A 17998-nucleotide genomic window follows, 5' to 3' on the forward strand; every position below is an offset into this window, starting at 1 on the left:
TTAACAAATATATTCTTATGATTTTTACTTGTCTTAAAATGAGCAAGAAAATATGGGGCGCCTGAGTGGCTCAGTGGGTTAAGCCGCTGTCTTCGGCTCAGGTCATGATCTCAGGGTCCTGGGATCGAGTCCCACATTGGGCTCTCTGCTCAGCAAGAAGCCTGCTTCCCTCTCTCTCTCTCTCTCTGCCTGCCTCTCCGTCTACTTGTGATCTCTCTCTGTCAAATAAATAAATAAAATCTTTTAAAAAAATGAGCAAGAAAATATAACTATACTGTTAAAACCATCATTTCAGAGATACTAGTCCTAGGATCAAAGAAAAAGTAGGAATGTTAGTATAGCCATCTTTTTTAACATTAATAACTTCTAGATATAGGACTTATTTTCTGTGCAACATATGAAAAATCATAACCTGGGTAAAAAAAAAAAAAATCCTCACAAGTCCTAAATATTCAGATACACTATTCTAGAGAAAATAAGATTTATTTATGTGCATTAGGATGGGCATGTTAGGGACATCTGCAAGTTTGCTAAATTATTATCTATCATCATAAAAAAACATTAAACAATATTTAAAAATCATAAAAGCATAATGGTATGAGAACACAATATATCAAATGAGTAATGGAATGGGAATAACATTAGACACGCAGAGTTCTAATGAGAAATGTAAATCAAAGTCTATTAAATGAGTTAGTCACGGCTTATTTGGAGGTTGGGACAGAAGTAACAAGGCAAGAAGATAGGATTATTACTTTCATCACAATTCCTTCTAAAGTATGATTGTTTAGCCAATTATAGGTATTTTAAGTAAAAAAGCATTTAAAAAGAAATCAAATTCCCAAACCCATGTGGCACAAAAAATAAAAAGGCTACCATATACCTTAGGTTGTAATACTTTTTTTTTTAATTAAATTTATTTTTATTTTTTTATAAGCATATAATGTATTTTTATCCCCACGGTTCAGGTCTGTGAATCACCAGGTTTACACACTTCACAGCATTCACCATAGCACATACCCTCCCCAATGTCCATAACTATACCCTCCTCTCCTGACCCCCTTCACCCCAGCAACCCTCAGTTTGTTTTGTGAGATTGAGAGTCATTTATGGTTTGTCTCTCTCCCGATCCCATCTTGTTTCATTTATTCTTTTCCTATCCCCCAAATCCCCAACATTGCATCTCCACTTCCTCATATCAGGGAGATCATAAGGTAGTTGTCTTTCTCCAATTGACGTATTTCACTAAGCATAATACCCACTAGTTCCATCCACGTCCTCACAAATAGCAAGATTTCATTTCTTTTGATGGCTGCATAGTATCCCATTGTATATATATACCATCTCTTCTTTATCCATTCATCTGTTGATGGACATCTAGGTTCTTTCCATAGTTTGGCTATTGTGGACATTGGTGCTATAAATATTTGGGTGAATGTGTCCCTTCGGTTCACTATGTTTGTATCTTTAGGGTAAATACCCAGTAGTGCGATTGCTGGGTCATAGGGTAGCTCTATTTTCAACTTTTTGAGGAACCTCCATGCTGTTTCCTAGAGTGGCTGCACCAGCTTGCATTCCCACCAACAGTGTGGGAGGGTTCCCCTTTCTCCGCATCCTTGCCAGCATCTGTCATTTCCTGACTTGTCAATCTTAGCAATTCTGACTGGTGTGAGGTGGTATCTCACTGTGGTATTGATTTGTATTTCTCTGATGCCAAGTGATGTGGAGCACTTTTTCATGTGTCTGTTGGCCATCTGGATGTCTTTTTTGCAGAAATGTCTGTTCATGTCTTCTGCCCATTTCTTGATTGGATTATTTGTTTTTAGGTGTTGAGTTTGCTAAGCTCTTTACAGAGTTTGGACACTAGCCCTATATCTGATATGTCATTTGCAAATATCTTCTCCCATTCTGTCAGTTGTCTTTTGGTTTTGTTAACGGTTTCCTTGGCTGTTCAAAAGCTTTTGATCTTGATAAAACCCCAATACTTCATTTTTGCCCTTGCTTCCCTTGCCTTTGGTGATGTTCCTTGGAAGTTGCTGCGGCTGAGGTCGGAAAGGTTGTTGTCTGTGTTCTCCTCAAGGATTTTGATGGATTCCTTTCTCACATTGAGGTCCTTCATCCATTTTGAGTCTATTTTTGTGTGTGGTGTAAGGAAATGGTCCAATTTCATTTTTCTGCATGTGGCTGTCCAATTTTCCCAATACCATGTATTGAAGAGGCTATCTTTTTTCCATTGAACATTATTTCCTGCTTTGTCAACAATTAGTTGACCATAAAGTTGAGGGTCTATTTCTGGGCTTTCTATTCTGTTCCATTGATTTCTGTGTCTGTTTTTGTGCCAGTACCATATTGTCTTCATGATGACAGCTTCGTAATAGAGCTAGAAGTCCGGAATTGTGATGACACCAACCTTGGCTTTCTTTTTCAACATTCCTCTGGCTATTCGAGGTCTTTTCTGGTTCCATATAAATTTTAGGATTATTTGTTCCATTTCTTTGAAAAAAATGGGTGGGATTATGATAGGGATTGCATTAAATGTGTAGATTGCTTTAGGTAGCATAGACATTTTCATAATATTTGTTCTTCCAATCCAGGAGCATGGAATATTTTTTCCATTTCTTTGTATCTTCCTCAATTTCTTTCATGAGTACTTTATAGTTTTCTGAATATAGATTCTTAGCCTCTTTGGTTAGGTTTATTCCTAGGTATCTTATAGTTTTGGGTGCAATTGTAAATGGGATGGACTCCTTAATTTCTCTTTCTTCTGTCTTGTTGTTGGTGTAGAGAAACGCAACTGATTTCTGTGCATTGATTTTATATCCTGACACTTTACTGAATTCCTGTACAAGTTCTAGCAGTTTTGGAGTGGAGTCTTTTGCATTTTCCACATATAGTATCATATCATCTGTGAAGAGTGATAGTTTGACTTCTTCTTTGCCGATTTGGATGCCTTTAATTTCCTTTTGTTGTCTGATTGCTGAGGCTAGGACTTCTAGTACTATGTTGAATAGCAGTGGTGATGATGGACATCCATGCAATGTTCCTGACCTTAGCGGAAAAGCTTTCAGTTTTTCTCCATTGAGAATGATATTTGTGGTGGGTTTTTCATAGATGGCTTTGATAATATTGAGGTATGTGCCCTCTATCCCTACACTTTGAAGAGTTTTGATCAGGAAGGGATGCTGTACTTTGTCAAATGCTTTTTCAGCATCTATTGAGAGTATCATATGGTTCTTGTTCTTTCTTTTATTAATGTGTTGTATCACATTGATTGATTTGCGGATGTTGAACCAACCTTGCAGCCCTGGAATAAATCCTACTTGGTCGTGGTGAATAATCCTTTTAATGTGCTGTTGGATACTACTGGCTAGTATTTTGGTGAGAATTTTCGCATCTGTGTTCATCAAGGATATTGATCTGTGTTCTCTTTTTTGATGGGATCCTTGTCTGGTTTTGGGATCAAGGTGATGCTGGCCTCATAAAATGAGTTTGGAAGTTTTCCTTCCATTTCTATTTTTTGGAACAGTTTCAGGAGAATAGGAATTAATTCTTCTTTAAATATTTGGTAGAATTCCCCTGGGAAGCCATCTGGCCCTGGGCTTTTGTTTGTTTGGAGATTTTTGATGACTGTTTCAATCTCCTTACTGGTTATGGGTCTGTTCAGGTTTTCCATTTCTTCCTGGTTCAGTTGTGGCAGTTTATATGTCTCTAGGAATGCATCCATTTCTTCCAGATTGTCAAATTTGTTGGCGTAGAGTTGCTCATAGTATGTTCTTATAATTGTCTGTATTTCTTTGGTGTTCATTGTGATCTCTCCTCTTTCATTCATGATTTTATTTATTTGGGTCCTTTCTCATTTCTTTTTGATAAGTCTGGCCAGGAGTTTTATTAATTCTTTCAAAGAACCAACTCCTAGTTTCGTTGATTTGTCCTATTGTTTTTTTGGTTTCTATCTCATTTGGTTTCTGCTCTTACTTTATTATTTCTCTTCTCCTGCTAGGTTTAGGCTTTCTTTGTTGTTCTTTCTCCAGCTCCGTTATGTGTAAGTTTACGTTGTGTATTTGAGACCTTCTTGTTTCTTGAGAAAGTCTTGTACTGCTATATATTTTCCTCTCAGGACTGCCTTTGCTGTGTCCCACAGATTTTGAACCATTGTGTTTTCATTTTCATATGTTTCCATGAATTTTTTCAATTCTTCTTTAATTTCCTCATTGACCCATTCATTCTTTAGAAGGATGCTGGTTAGTCTCTGTGTATTTGGGTTCATTTTTCCAAATTTTCTAAATTTCCTCTTGTAATTGAGTTCTAGCTTCAGAGCATTGTGGTCTGAAAATATGCAGGGAATGATCCCAATCTTTTGATACCAGTTGAGACCTGATTTATGACCCAGGATGTGATCTATTCTGGAGAATGTTCCATGTGCACTAGAAAAGAATATCTATTCTGTTGCTTTGCGATGGAATGTTCTGAATATATCTGTGATGTCCATCTGGTCCAGTGTGTCATTTAAGGCCTTTATTTCCTTGTTGATCTTTTGCTTGGATGATCTGTTCATTTCAGTGAGGGGAGTGTTAAAGTCCCCTACTATTATTGTATTATTGTCAATGTGTTTCCTTGATTTTGTTATTAATTGGTTTATATAGTTGGCTGCTCCCATGTTAGGAGCATAGATATTTAAAATTGTTAGATCTTCTTCTTATACAGACCCTTTGATATAGACCTTTAATATAGTGTCCTTCCTCATCTCTTATTATAGTCTTTGGCTTAAAATCCAATTGATCTGATATAAGGATAATCACCCAGGTTTTTTCTGATGTCCATTGTATGGTAAATTGTTTTCCACCCTCTCACTTTAAATATGGAGGTGTCTTTGGGTCTAAAATGAGTTTCTTGTAGATAGCATATTGATGGGTTTTGTTTTTTTATCCATTCTGATGTCCTGTGTCTTTTGATGGAGGCATTTAGCCCATTTACATTCAGGGTAACTATTGAGAGATATGAATTTAGTGCCCTTGTATTGCCTGTATGGTGACTATTACTGTATATTGTCTCTGTTCCTTTCTGATCTACTAGTTTTAGGGTCTCTCTTTGTTAGAGGACCCCTTTCAATATTTCCTGTAGAGCTGGTTTGGTGTTTGCAAATTCGTTCAGTTTTTGTTTGTCCTGAAAGCTTTTAATCTCTCCTTCTATTTTCAATGATAGCATAGTTGGATATAGTACTCTTGGCTGCATGTTTTTCTCATTTAGTACTCTGAATATATCATGCCAGCTCTTTCTGGCCTGCCAGGTCTCTGTGGATAAGTCTGCTGCCAATCTAATATTTTTACCATTATATGTTAAGGACTTCTTTTCCCGGGCTGCTTTCAGGATTTTCTCTTTGTCGCTAAGACTTGCAAATTTTACTATTAGGTGACGGGGTGTGGACCTATTCTTGTTGATTTTGAGGGGGGTTCTCTGCACCTCCTGGATTTTGATGCTTGTTCCCTTTGCCATATTGGGGAAATTCTCTCCAATAATTCTCTCCAATAAACCTTCTGCTCCCCTCTCTCGTTCTTCTTCTTCTGGAATCCCAATTATTCTAATGTTGTTTCGTCTTATGGTGTCACTTATCTCTTGAATTCTCCCCTTGTGGTCCAGTAGCTGTTTGTCCCTCTTTTGCTCAGCTTCTTTATTCTCTGTCATTTGGTCTTCTATATCACTAATTCTTTCTTCTGCCTCATTTATCCTAGCAGTGAGAGCCTCCATTTTTTATTGCACCTCACTAATAGCTTTTTTAATTTCAATTTGGCTAGATTTTAGTTCTTTTTATTTCTCCAGAAAGGGCTTTTATCTCTCCAGAGAGGGTTTCTCTAATATCTTCCATGCCTTTTTCGAGCCCGGCTAGAACCTTGAGATTCATCATTCTGAACTCTAGATCTGACATATTACCAATGCCTGTATTAATTAGGTCCCTAGCCTTCGGTACTGCCTCTTGTTCTTTTTTTTTGGTGGTGAGTTTTTCCACCTTGTCATTTTGTCCAGATAAGAATATATGAAGGAGCAAATAAAATACTAAGTGGGTGGCAAAGACCCCAGGAAAATGCACTTTAACCAAATCAGAAGAGACCCCAAATTGTTGGGGGGAGAAAAGGGATAAAAAGAAGTTCAGAAAAAAAAAGAAAACAAATAAAGAAAAAATATAAAAAAGAAAAAAATATATATATATTAGACTGGTGACTAGAACAGGGTCACCCACTTAATTTTGTTAGTATTTTGGTGTCTTAGAATAAAGTACCTCCCAAAATTTTAAAGAATGAAAAACATATATAAGGGTATACACAATGGATAGAATATGCCTATAAAGATGACAAGTATATATATATTTTTAATTTCTAAAAAAGGAGTTGATAAAGTAAGTTGGTTGGGAGAATAAAGAAAAAGAAAGTAGAGAGAATTTCCTCGGGCTGGAGACTATAATAAGCCCAGAGCTAGATTTAGGGTATATTTTGATCTATTAGAAGAAGTTGTACCCCAAATTTTTTAGAAAAAATAACCCTATGTGTATACAAAAAATAAAGTTAGATACAATGGAGGATAAAATATGACTATAATAATGAAGTTTCAAAAAAGATTATTATTTTGTTTATGAAAGGTATTTTTAAGATAAACTAGTTAAAAAACATTAAAAGGAAAAGGGTAAAAGTTAAAAAAAATTTAGCAAAAAAAAAATAAAATTAAAAAATATATTAAATTAACTGCAAGACTAAAGCATCATGGGGAGAAAGCCATGAGTTCCATCCTTTGCTTTCTCCTCTGGAATTCTGCTTTAAGTGAACTTGGTCTTGGCTGGATTTCTTGTTGATCTTCTGGGGGAGGGGTCTATTGTAGTGATTCTCAAGTTTCTTTGCCCGAGGTGGAATTGCACCACCCTTACCAGGGGTCAGTCTAAGTACTCCCCTTGGGTTCACTTTTGGGAGCTTTTGTTCCCTGAATGCTTTCTGTAGAGTTCCAGAGGAGGGAAATGAAAATGGTGGCTTCCCAATCTCTGGCCCAGAGGAGCCGAGAGCTCAGGGTCCCACTCCTCAGTGTGCCCTCAGAGAAAAGCCCTCAGTCACTCCCGTCTCCCTGGCCTCCAGCTGCACTCCCAGCTCACCCAACCTGTGACTGGTTCAAGGTAACCCCGAGGTGAGAGCTCACTCCTTGGCTCTGCCTCTGTAGCCGGCTTCCCTGCTCTAATACCTGTGTGCTCTGTGACACTCAGACTCCCCTGATCCTTCTGTGACCCTGTGGGACCTGGGGCCATGCTGACCCCACATGGGCTTTACCCCAGTTTAGTCTCTGGAGCAATATCCCTCAGTGGAGCAAACTTTTAAATGTCCTGATTTAGTGCTCCGTTGCTCCACCGCTTGCCAGGATCTGGCCCCTCCCCCTGCAGTCTATCTTCCTGTCACTTTGGATTCACTTCTCCGCCAGTCCTACCTTTCAGAAAGTGGTTGATTTTCTGTTTCTAGAATTGCTGCTCTTCTTCTCTTCAATCTCCTGTTGGATTTGTAGGTGTTTGCAATGATTTGATAAGCTATCTAGCTGATCTCCTGCTCCCTGATGTCATTTCAGCTTGCTACTTCTCCGCCATCTTGACTCCTACCCCTGGTTGTAACACTTTTTAAATTTGGTTCCAGGTTTAATGATGGAGGTGAGTCTTATTTTAAATTAACCCATCTAAAAAATTAGGTTTATCTTACCCACAATGGCTTTGGCTCCTAAAATGTCAACAGATGTTGTCTCCTGAAACCTAATGACTCTTGTGATGGTTGTTCCCACAGCAATTTTCCTTAACAGCCTGGATGAACAAACAAAATTTAACAGTGCTAACAGAATTCATCCTAATGGGAATCACAGACCGTCCGGAGCTGCAGGCTCCCTTCTTTGGGCTCTTCCTCATCATCTACACAGTCTCAGTGGTGGGCAACCTGGGCATGATCATCCTCACCAAGATGGACTCCAGGCTTCAAACACCCATGTACTTCTTCCTCAGACACCTGGCTTTCACTGATCTTGGTTATTCAACTGCTGTGGGACCCAAAATGCTGGTAAATTTTGTAACTAACCAAAATACAATCCCCTACAATTGGTGTGCTACACAGCTGGCTTTCTTCCTCTTGTTCATCATCAGTGAATTTTTCATTCTGTCTGCAATGGCCTATGACCGCTATGTGGCTATCTGTAACCCTCTGCTCTACACGATTGTTATATCACAAAGGGTGTGCTGGGTGCTGGTAGTCATCCCTTATGTCTACAGTGCTTTTCTTTCTGTGATAATCACCAAAAAGATTTTTATGTCATCCTTCTGTGGCCATAATGTCATTAGACATTTTTACTGTGATAGTCTTCCCTTGTTAACTTTGCTGTGCTCAAGCTCACATGATATTGAGTTGATAATACTGATCTTTTCAGCATTTAATTTGGTTTTATCCCTTCTAGTAGTGCTGGTGTCTTACATCCTAATCCTTATGGCCATCCTTAGGATGAACTCTGCAGAGGGCAGGCACAAGACCTTCTCCACCTGTGGCTCTCACCTGACAGTGGTCCTTGTATTATACACCACTCTATTCTTCATGTATTTGCAGCCTCAAACAAATCATTCCTTTGATACTGATAAAATTGTCTCTGTATTTTACACTTTGATTATACCTATGCTGAATCCTATGATCTACACCTTGAGGAACAAAGAGGCTAAAGGTGCCCTCCATAGGATATGGAAAAATTGGCATGCACTGCCTATGTAGAGTTCAAAATAAACAATGCATATAATAAATTAGGTTAGAGACTACTGTTTAGTTCATGTCACAGGGCTTAGGAAGCAGCAACGTGTAATAGTCATAGAAAACTAGAAATAATTTTTTTCCTGTTTTCAACTTCTAGATGTTTCAGTAGTGATCATCCTTCTGTTACCAACTTTGGTTTCAGTGCAAGAGACTGATATACAGACCACCATTCTCACATTGCGAAGTACTTGGGTGATGATCAAAGACAACTTTGGTTTTGTTTAAAATACATCTCAGCTTAGAAGCACCTGGGTGGCTCAGTGGACTAAAACCTCTGCCTTTGGCTCAGGTCATGATCCCAGGGTCCTGGGATCGAGCCCCGCATCGGGCCTTCTGCTCAGTGGGGAGCCTGCTTCTTCCTCTCTCTCTGCCTGCCTCTCTGCCTACTTGTGATCTCTGTCTATCAAATAAATAAATAAAATCTTAAAAAAAAATACATCTAAGCTTAATCTTTTTTAAAAGGCATTTTGTGTCCTTCATTTAATATTAAGTAAATATGCCCATCCCACTGGCATATAGCACAGGGGAGATGGCACTTATTATTTTGTGGAGGGAATATACACATCAATGAACAATCAACAATATCTGCCTTAATGATACTTTAATTTTATCCCCGTGTGGTGTTGGCAGCTCAGATTCTGTTACGTGTTAATTTGTATACCTGTATATACTTAGGAAGGCAAAAATAGAAGTGCAATTATTCTTAGAAAGCATAATTCTGTACATTAAAAATTTAAAACAACTCTTCATGCTGAAACGTTAGAAATAATAAGTGAAGTTTGTAAGTTTGGTGCATATAAGTTCGGAATATGGAAGATTAGGTGTTTTTTTTTTCCTATATGCTAGAAAAACAGGTAAAAATATAATTTTAAACCACCTATTATACTGGAGATAAAAACTGTATAATACCTAGGGAAAATTGTAATGAAGGATTTGCATGATTTTCTTGCTGGAAACTAAAACATTGATGGTATTAAGGAAGACATAAATGTGGCATATGCTATACAAATGCTTTGGGAAAGGATCCAGAATATCTTAGAAGAAGAAAGAACACAGACATATTCTAAAACACATATCAATTCCTTTAATAAAACCAGATCATTTTTAAAACTATTTTTGAAACTATTTTAACTTTTTGTAACTAATTCTTCCTTCGTTCTTTGTCTTTTCTTCTACCTTTTAGAAAGATGAAAGCTGATTCTAAAATTTATTAGGAAAGGCAAACTGCCTAAAAGTTAAAGACAGTCTTGGAGAAAAAATAAATCTGCAGGAGTTACACCACTAGATTTCCTGATCTATCACAAAACTATAGCAATTAAGAAAATATTGGCATAGTCACTATTAAGATAGTATGGAGGTTCCTCTGAAAATTAAGAATAGAAAATATCATATTACCCAGTAATTTCACCTCTGGATATTTACCCAAAGGAAACAAAACAGGACTTCAAAAAGTTATGCACAGTCTTTTGTTCATTGCTACATTTTTTACAGTAGCTGAGATAAAGAAGCAGTCCAAGTAGTCCTTGATAGATGAATGGATAAAAACATACATATTGGAATAAAAAAGAAGGAAATCTTGCCATTTGTGACAACATGGACAGACATAGAGGGCATGATGGAAAATGAAATAAATCAGAAAAATGCAAATACTATATGAATTCACTTATATATGGAGTATAGAAAACAAAACAAACAAACAGAAAACAGAAAAATACCCAAAAATGCTGAGAACAAACTGATGGTTGCCAGAGGGGAGGGGAATACAGTGAAGGGATAAATGGGTAAGGGGGAGTGGAAGATACAGACTTCCAGTTATGGAATGAGTGAGTTACAGGATAAAAGTCACAGCATAGGAAATATGGCCGATCATATTTTAGTAGCATTGTATGGAGACGGATGGCAGCTACACTTGTGGTGAACATAACATAATGTATAAACATGTTGATTCACTATGTTGTGCGACTGAACCTAATGTAACATTATGTGTCAACTGCACTTCAATTAAAAAAAAAGGTAACATTTTCCAAAAATCAGACTAATTGATCAATGGAATTGAATGGTGACTTCAGAAACAGATCTGCATGTATATTGTCACCTAGCATGTGACAGATACATCGCTATTTTCCTAAAAAGAAAGTATGATCTTTTCAATAAGTGCTATTAGGTAATTAATATGCTATTTTGAGAAAAACAATAATCTTGACACATACTCAGGACCTATACAGGATCAATTCTACTTGGATTAAAGATTTAAATGTGAAAGGCAACAACATTTTAAAAGAGATTATAGTGGGACATCTTTGCAATAGAGAAATATGTACAACATTTTAAACAGAACACACAAAACAATAGCTATCTAAGATTTAAAATGATTAATTGAATTTTATATGGAAATTCTGATCATCAATATTCATAATGTGAAAGGAAACTCTCATAGTGGGAGAGGATACCTTTTTTTTTTTTTAAATTTCTTTTCAGCATAACAGAATTCATTGTTTATGCACCACACCCAGTACTCCATGCCATATGTGCCCTCCCTAATATCCACACATTGGGTATTAGGGAGGGCACATATGGGTGGTGGGAGGTTGGCTCCCCCAACCTCCCACCCCCCACTCCTTCAAAACCCTCAGATTGTTTTTCAGAGTCCATAGTCTCTCATGGTTCACCTCCCCTTCCAATTTCCCTCAACTCCCTTTTCTCCATTTCCCATGTCCTCCATGTTATTTGTTATGCTACACAAATAAGTGAAACCATATGATAATTGACTCTCTCTGCTTGACTTATTTCACTCAGCATAATCTCTTCCAGTCCCATCGATGTAGATACAAAAATTGGGTATTCATCCTTTCTGATGGAGGCATAATACTCCTTAGTGTATATGGACCACATCTTCCTTATCCATTCGTCCGTTGAAGGGTATCTTGGTTCTTTCCACAGTTTGGCGACTGTGGCCATTGGTGGTATGAACATTGGGGTACAGATGGCCCTTCTTTTCACTACATCTGTATCTTTGGGGTAAATACCCAGTAGTGCAATTGCAGGGTCATAGGGAAGCAGGAGAGGATACCTTTATCAGACCTACGGAATCAGACAGAGAGCTGAAAGGCATCGTGGGCAAAATATAAAAGTAACTGTTACAAATCCATAAATAGTTCACATGAAATACAATGCAAAGATGACAAAAGATATTAACAACCATGTTTCAAAAGAAAATATCTAAATGGCCATAAAATACATGAAAATGTTCTCAATTTCATTCAGCATTAGAATAACACAAACTAAAACTATAATGATCCTCATACACATTATCTACAAAGGTGAGAAAGAAAATGATGGAAAATACTAAATCTTGACAAGGATACTGATTACTCAAAACTATTATCACTGGTAGTAGGATTGCGCATTAATACAACCACTCTGTAAACTCATTAGGCACTATTTACTAATGCTGAATAGGTGTATCCACAACTCAATAATTTCAGTGTGAAGGATATACCCAATAGAAATAGATTCAAGATTAAGCCAATCTAGATTAAATATTTCTGTGGTTGTGAAGGATGTGGAATGATCCGCCTTTAATTACCATTTTGAAGGTTTATATCACTAGTCATAAGCCTGAAAATTCAAACTAATTCTAACATTTGATGATAGCACAATGAATAAATAATTTGTGGTATAGTCATAAAATGGCACTGTACATAGACATGAGAATGAGCAATCTAGAACTACCTATAATAGCATACTGCATGAAAGAAGTCAGACACAAAAAATACACACATATTATTTATTTATATAAGTTAACAAAAATGCATGAAAATAATTTATGTTGTTAGAAGGCAGAATAATGGCTATCCGTGCGTGTGTGTGTGTGTGTGTGTGCGTGTGTGTGTGTGTGTGTGTGTGTGTGTGTGTGATAGGAAAATGAAGGATTCTTCTGGGGACCTCTTTATGTCTTATTTTTGTTATTATGATAGCAGTTTAATCTGGTTTCTGATTATGTATTTGTGCTGGATTTGTAAAAATGCCTGATGTATGTATGCATCTTAATATGTACATTAGACTTCAATAAAAAGTTTAAAACACTACAAAAAAGGGGAAAACAGCTGCACCTATGTATTATTATTACATGTAATTTTTTCAATGATTCAGAAAACATCACACACACACATCTTTATTATGTCCCTGGACAGAAAAGTCCTCAAAAGCCACTTTATTAACAGGAGTCAATTAAGGGTTGGGAGAAAAAATGAAAATACCTTTCCTACACATACAATGTTTTGATTCCACATCTCTGGGTTGCAGTAGAAAGACTTAACCAGGAGATAGTGTGTGGAAAGGTACCTAACAGAATTTTATTTGTAGTGGAATATATGGATGCCCTGTATAATTAGCCAAGATATCATGACTTCCTTTGATGCTTTTGAATGCTTTAGACACAATGAACTTGCATGTTTTCTCCTCAGGGACAGCGTCAATTTAAGAAAGACACCCATACCACCTTCTTCACCGGTTGTGTTAGGAATGATGCGTGCACAGACAGTCCCCTTCAGAGGGGAGTGGACTACATGTGTCTCTGTGACTAACTCAGACCAGGAACCCTTCAGGACCTCATTAGTGTCTTATACCCCACCTCCTGCACTAATTTAGCTATCTCTTTAATTATTCACTTTGATAATCGAAGTTTCTGGGCAAACACAAGTTGTACACAACTTTCTTGTAATTTTTGGCGAAAGCTAGACATTTGCTATGATGTAGGAAGTTTGTACTCTCTGAATAGTTAAAAAAAAAAAAACTCTGAAAAGGGAGCTTTCTTAAGAAAATTTAAAACAAAGACCTGAAGATTGTCATGATTATTTTCTTTCATTTGGATCCTTAAGAAAATGTCAAAGATGATATCGTTATATGTAGTTATTTGGATGTTTCTCAGAATTCTTAAGGTCAAATAATAACATATTTCCATACTGATTTCCAGCTACTTATCAAGTAAAAGGATTATCTCAGTATGTTTATAATCCTTGCAATTTCTGGGGCGCCTGTGTGTGTCAGTGGGTTAAAGACTCTGCCTTCAGCTCAGGTCATGATCCCAGAGTCCTGGGATCGATCCCCACATCTGGCTCTCTGTTCAGCGGGGAGCCTACTTCCCCCCTCTCTCTCTGCCTGTCTCTCTGCCTACTTGTGATCTCTGTCTGTCAAATAAATAAATAAAATCTTAAAAAAAAAATACTTGCAGTTTCTATTTCCAGTATGTCATGTGTTTCCCAGATGTACCAATGAACTTTGTAAATCACTTTTAGTTGGAAGTGAGGCAAAAACAAACGATTACAGCCTTGCTATGTCTCCATCACAGCACAAAGTTTGCTTAGTAAGAGGGCTGCCCTGCTTCCTTACCTACAAGCCTTGGAAGAGTTTCTGAAATGACATGAGATTGTCCCTTGAATGACTCAATGCACATCTAATGGAGATCAGAACTCCAAGATTAAAAGATGCACAAATACAAATTTAGGTAAAAATAATTCTTATAAAATTTTGAAGCAGTAATATTTATTTTGCCTAAAATTGAGGATTCTTTTCCACTTCTTTATTTAGTAGCTTTTTCTAGGGGTAGCTGTGTGGCTCAATCAGTTAAACATCTGACTTCCACTCTGGTCATGATCTCAGTGTCCTGGGATTGAGCCAACATCAGGCTCCTAGTTCATGGGGAATCTGCTTGACTCTTTCCCTGTGCCCTTTCCTCCCTCCACTGGTGCTCTCTCACTCAAATAAGTAAAATCTTAAAAAAAAAAAAAAAAGATTTTTCTAAAACTCCCTTTATTCCCCCTTGAAAATTACTTTGATATTTAAGTATATGCATTTAATACATATTTTATAGATCTTTAATTGGAGAATATACTCATTGTCACTTAATTCAGTGTAGAAAGCTGTATTTGGCAGTGGGAGGGGCAGGACAGGGAAGTGGTTTAATTCTCTCACCTCTATACTTAGGTTAGATTTTCTTGAACACTTGGGGTTGCCAATGCCTTTGGGTACCTATCAAAAAATGGAATTACTGGATCATAATAATAATTGTATGCTAACTTATTGAGTAACCATCTACGTGCTTCCCCAGTGGCTGTGCCATCATGCTTTCCCAACAATATGCAAAGTTTCGAATCTCTACATCTTTGCCAGTCTCTGCAATTTTTCTTGTCTTTCCTTTGTAAATCACTCTAAAACAAATGAAGTGGTATCTTATTGTGGTTTAGTTTTGCATTTTTTCTGATAACTGAAGACATTGAAAATTTTTCATGTGTGTATCGGCATTTGTAAATTTTTAGTGAGAAATGTCTGTTCAAGTCTTTTGCCTAATTTTAATTTGGGTAATTTTTCTTTGAGATGTTGAGCTGTTAGAGTCCATTAGATATTTTATATACTAGGCCCTTAACAGATATAAGGTCTGCAATTTTTTTTTTCCCATTATATGGGTCATCTTTTCATTCTTTAATAAATTCCTTTGATGCATAAAATTCATCTTTTTTTACATTTTGATAAAGTCCAATCTAGGAGTTTTTACTTTTGTTTTTTATGCTTTTGGTGTCATACTCAAGAAAGCTATAAAGAGTCAGCTGAGCTGGGAGAGAGAGAATTGAACTTCCAGTTGTTTGAACAGGCAGTTAACGCTCAGACCAGGGGCACCTGGGTGGCTCAGTGGGTTAAGCTTCTGCCTTCGGCTCAGATCATGATCTCAGGGTCCTGGGATCGAGTCCCACATGGGGCTCTCTGCTCAGCAGGGAACCTGCTTCCCCCTATTTTTCTGCCTGCCTCTCTGTCTACTTGTGATCTCTGTCTGTCAAATAAAAAAATAAATAAAATCTTTAAATTCTCCAGAAAATTCCAATGTATAACTGATTAAAAAAAAAAAAAAAAAAAAAAAAAAAACAGAACAAAACAAAACAAAACTCAGACCATAAATGCAAGATGTCAGCCTTTAAACATTTATAACAATGTCAGTCATATGTCATGAAAGTTAACGATTATTTTTTTATTTACTCCCAGTGTAGGTTTCCCAAATGGCCTGCATAGAAGAACACAGTCTAACACTGTGGAAATAATTCATTCTAATGGGAATCACAGGACTCCCTAAGCTGCAGGCTCCATTGGTTGGACCCAATCTCACTGCCTGGTCTCAGTGGTGGGTATCCTGAGCTTGATCATTCTCACCAAGATGGACTCTGTGCTACAAAAACCCATGTACTTCTTCCTCAAATTCCTGGCTTTTCATTCATACCTGGGTTATTCAACAACCGTGGCACCCAAACTGTTTAGTAAGTTTTATTGAGGAAACAAATACAATCTCTTGTTCCTGCACCACATGGGAGCTTTCCACATTATTTATGTTCATTGTTTTGAGCTGTTCATTCTATCAGCTATCCTATAATCCCTGCCATGGACATCTGTAACCCTCCACTCTACCCTGACATCATGGAACAAAGGATGTGTCAGGTGCTGTGGCACATTTGTTTCTCTTCTAGTCACCATAAAAATTTTTAATTTATCCCTGACAGATGCTGGCGAGGATGTGGAAGAAGGGGAACCCTCCTACACTGTTGGTGGGAATGCAAGCTGGTGCAACCACTCTGGAAAACAGCATGGAGGTTCCTCAAAATGTTGAAAATAGAACTACCCTATGACCCTGCAATTGCACTGCTGGGTATTTACCCTAAAGATACAAACGTAGTGATCCGAAGGGGCACATACACCCGAATGTTTATAGCAGCAATGTCTACAATAGCCAAACTATGGAAAGAACCTAGATGTCCATCTACAGACGAATGGATAAAGAAGATGTGGTATATATACACAATGGAATACTATGCAGCCATCAAAAGAAATGAAATCTTGCCATTTGCGACGACGTGGATGGAACTAGAGGGTATCATGCTTAGCGAAATAAGTCAATCGGAGAAAGACAACTATCATATGATCTCCCTGATATGAGGGAGAGGAGATGCAACATGGGGGGTTGAGGGAGTAGGAGAAGAGTAAATGAAACAAGATGGGATTGGGAGGGAGACAAACCATAAGTGACTCTTAATCTCACAAAACAAACTGAGGGTTGATGGGGGGAGGGGGTTGGGAGAGGGGGTGGGGTTATGGATATTGGGGAGGGTATGTGCTATGGTGAGTGTTGTGAAGTGTGTAAACCTGGCGATTCGCAGACCTGTACCCCTGGGGATAAAAATATATGTTTATAAAGCTGTAAAAAAAAAAAAAAAAAGAAAGAAAGAAAGGATGAATACCCAAGTTTTGTAGCAACATGGACGGGACTGGAAGAGATTATGGTGAGTGAAATAAGTCAAGCAGAGAGAGTCAATTATCATATGGTTTCACTTATTTGTGGAGCATAACAAATAGCATGGAGGACAAGGGGAGATGGAGAGGAGAAGGGAGTTGAGGGAAATTGGAAGGGGAGGTGAACCATGAGAGACTATGGACTCTGAAAAATGATCTGAGAATTTTGAAGGGGTGGGGGGTGGGAGGTTGGGGACACCAGGTGGTGGGTATTGTAGAGGGCACAGATTGCATGGAGCACTGGGTGTGGTGCAAAAATAATGAATACTGTTATGCTGAAAAAATAAAAAAAAATTTTTAATTTATCCTTCTGTGGCTACAATATTGTAAGTCATTTCTACTGTGACAATCTCCCCTTGTTATCTTCATTCTGCTCAAATACACATAAAATTGAATTGATGATTATGATTTTCTGTTTTAAATTTGATTTTACTGCTTCTGATAGTTCTTGCATCTTACCTGCTGATCCCGGTAGCCATCATCAGGGTGAACTCAGCTTTTTATCTACACTGTGTCATTCATATACAAGTTGTTACTGGTTAACGATATATGAATGTACTGCTTAACAAAGTGTTATAATTTTTGCAGGTAATTAAATTATTGTATATTATAACCCAAATGTTTCTTTCTGCAAGTTCACTTAGAAATAGGATGGGTACATAGAAGTCAATCTCTAAATATATGTTGCATATAAAAATTAATCATTATAATCACTTATTACTTAAGTAATAATAAGTTAATTAATTTATTATCATTCATGTATTAATGAATAATACAGCACAGGCTTTTTCCACCTGTAGGTCCCACCTGACAGTAGTCACAGTGTTCTGTGGGACTTTGATATTTATGTATATGCAACCTGA

The 17998-nt window shown here is 37.3% G+C and overlaps 1 protein-coding gene across 1 annotated transcript; it reads left to right on the forward strand.

The window, feature by feature from the left end:
- The first annotated feature begins 7796 nt into the window (after window positions 1-7796).
- Window positions 7797-8765, forward strand: LOC125079053 (olfactory receptor 8K3-like). The gene has a single exon (XM_047692396.1). The coding sequence runs from the start codon at window positions 7824-7826 to the stop codon at window positions 8763-8765; it is 942 nt and encodes a 313-aa protein (XP_047548352.1). The 5' UTR covers window positions 7797-7823.
- Window positions 8766-17998: the final 9233 nt, after the last annotated feature.

Source organism: Lutra lutra, chromosome 10 (genome assembly GCF_902655055.1).
Source record: "Lutra lutra chromosome 10, mLutLut1.2, whole genome shotgun sequence".
NCBI classification, from domain to species: Eukaryota; Metazoa; Chordata; class Mammalia; order Carnivora; family Mustelidae; genus Lutra; species Lutra lutra.

Excerpts from the sequence above, each read along its gene's own strand:
- LOC125079053 (XM_047692396.1), top strand. The coding sequence starts at position 7,824 with ATGAACAAACAAAATTTAACAGTGCTAACAGAATTCATCCTAATGGGA.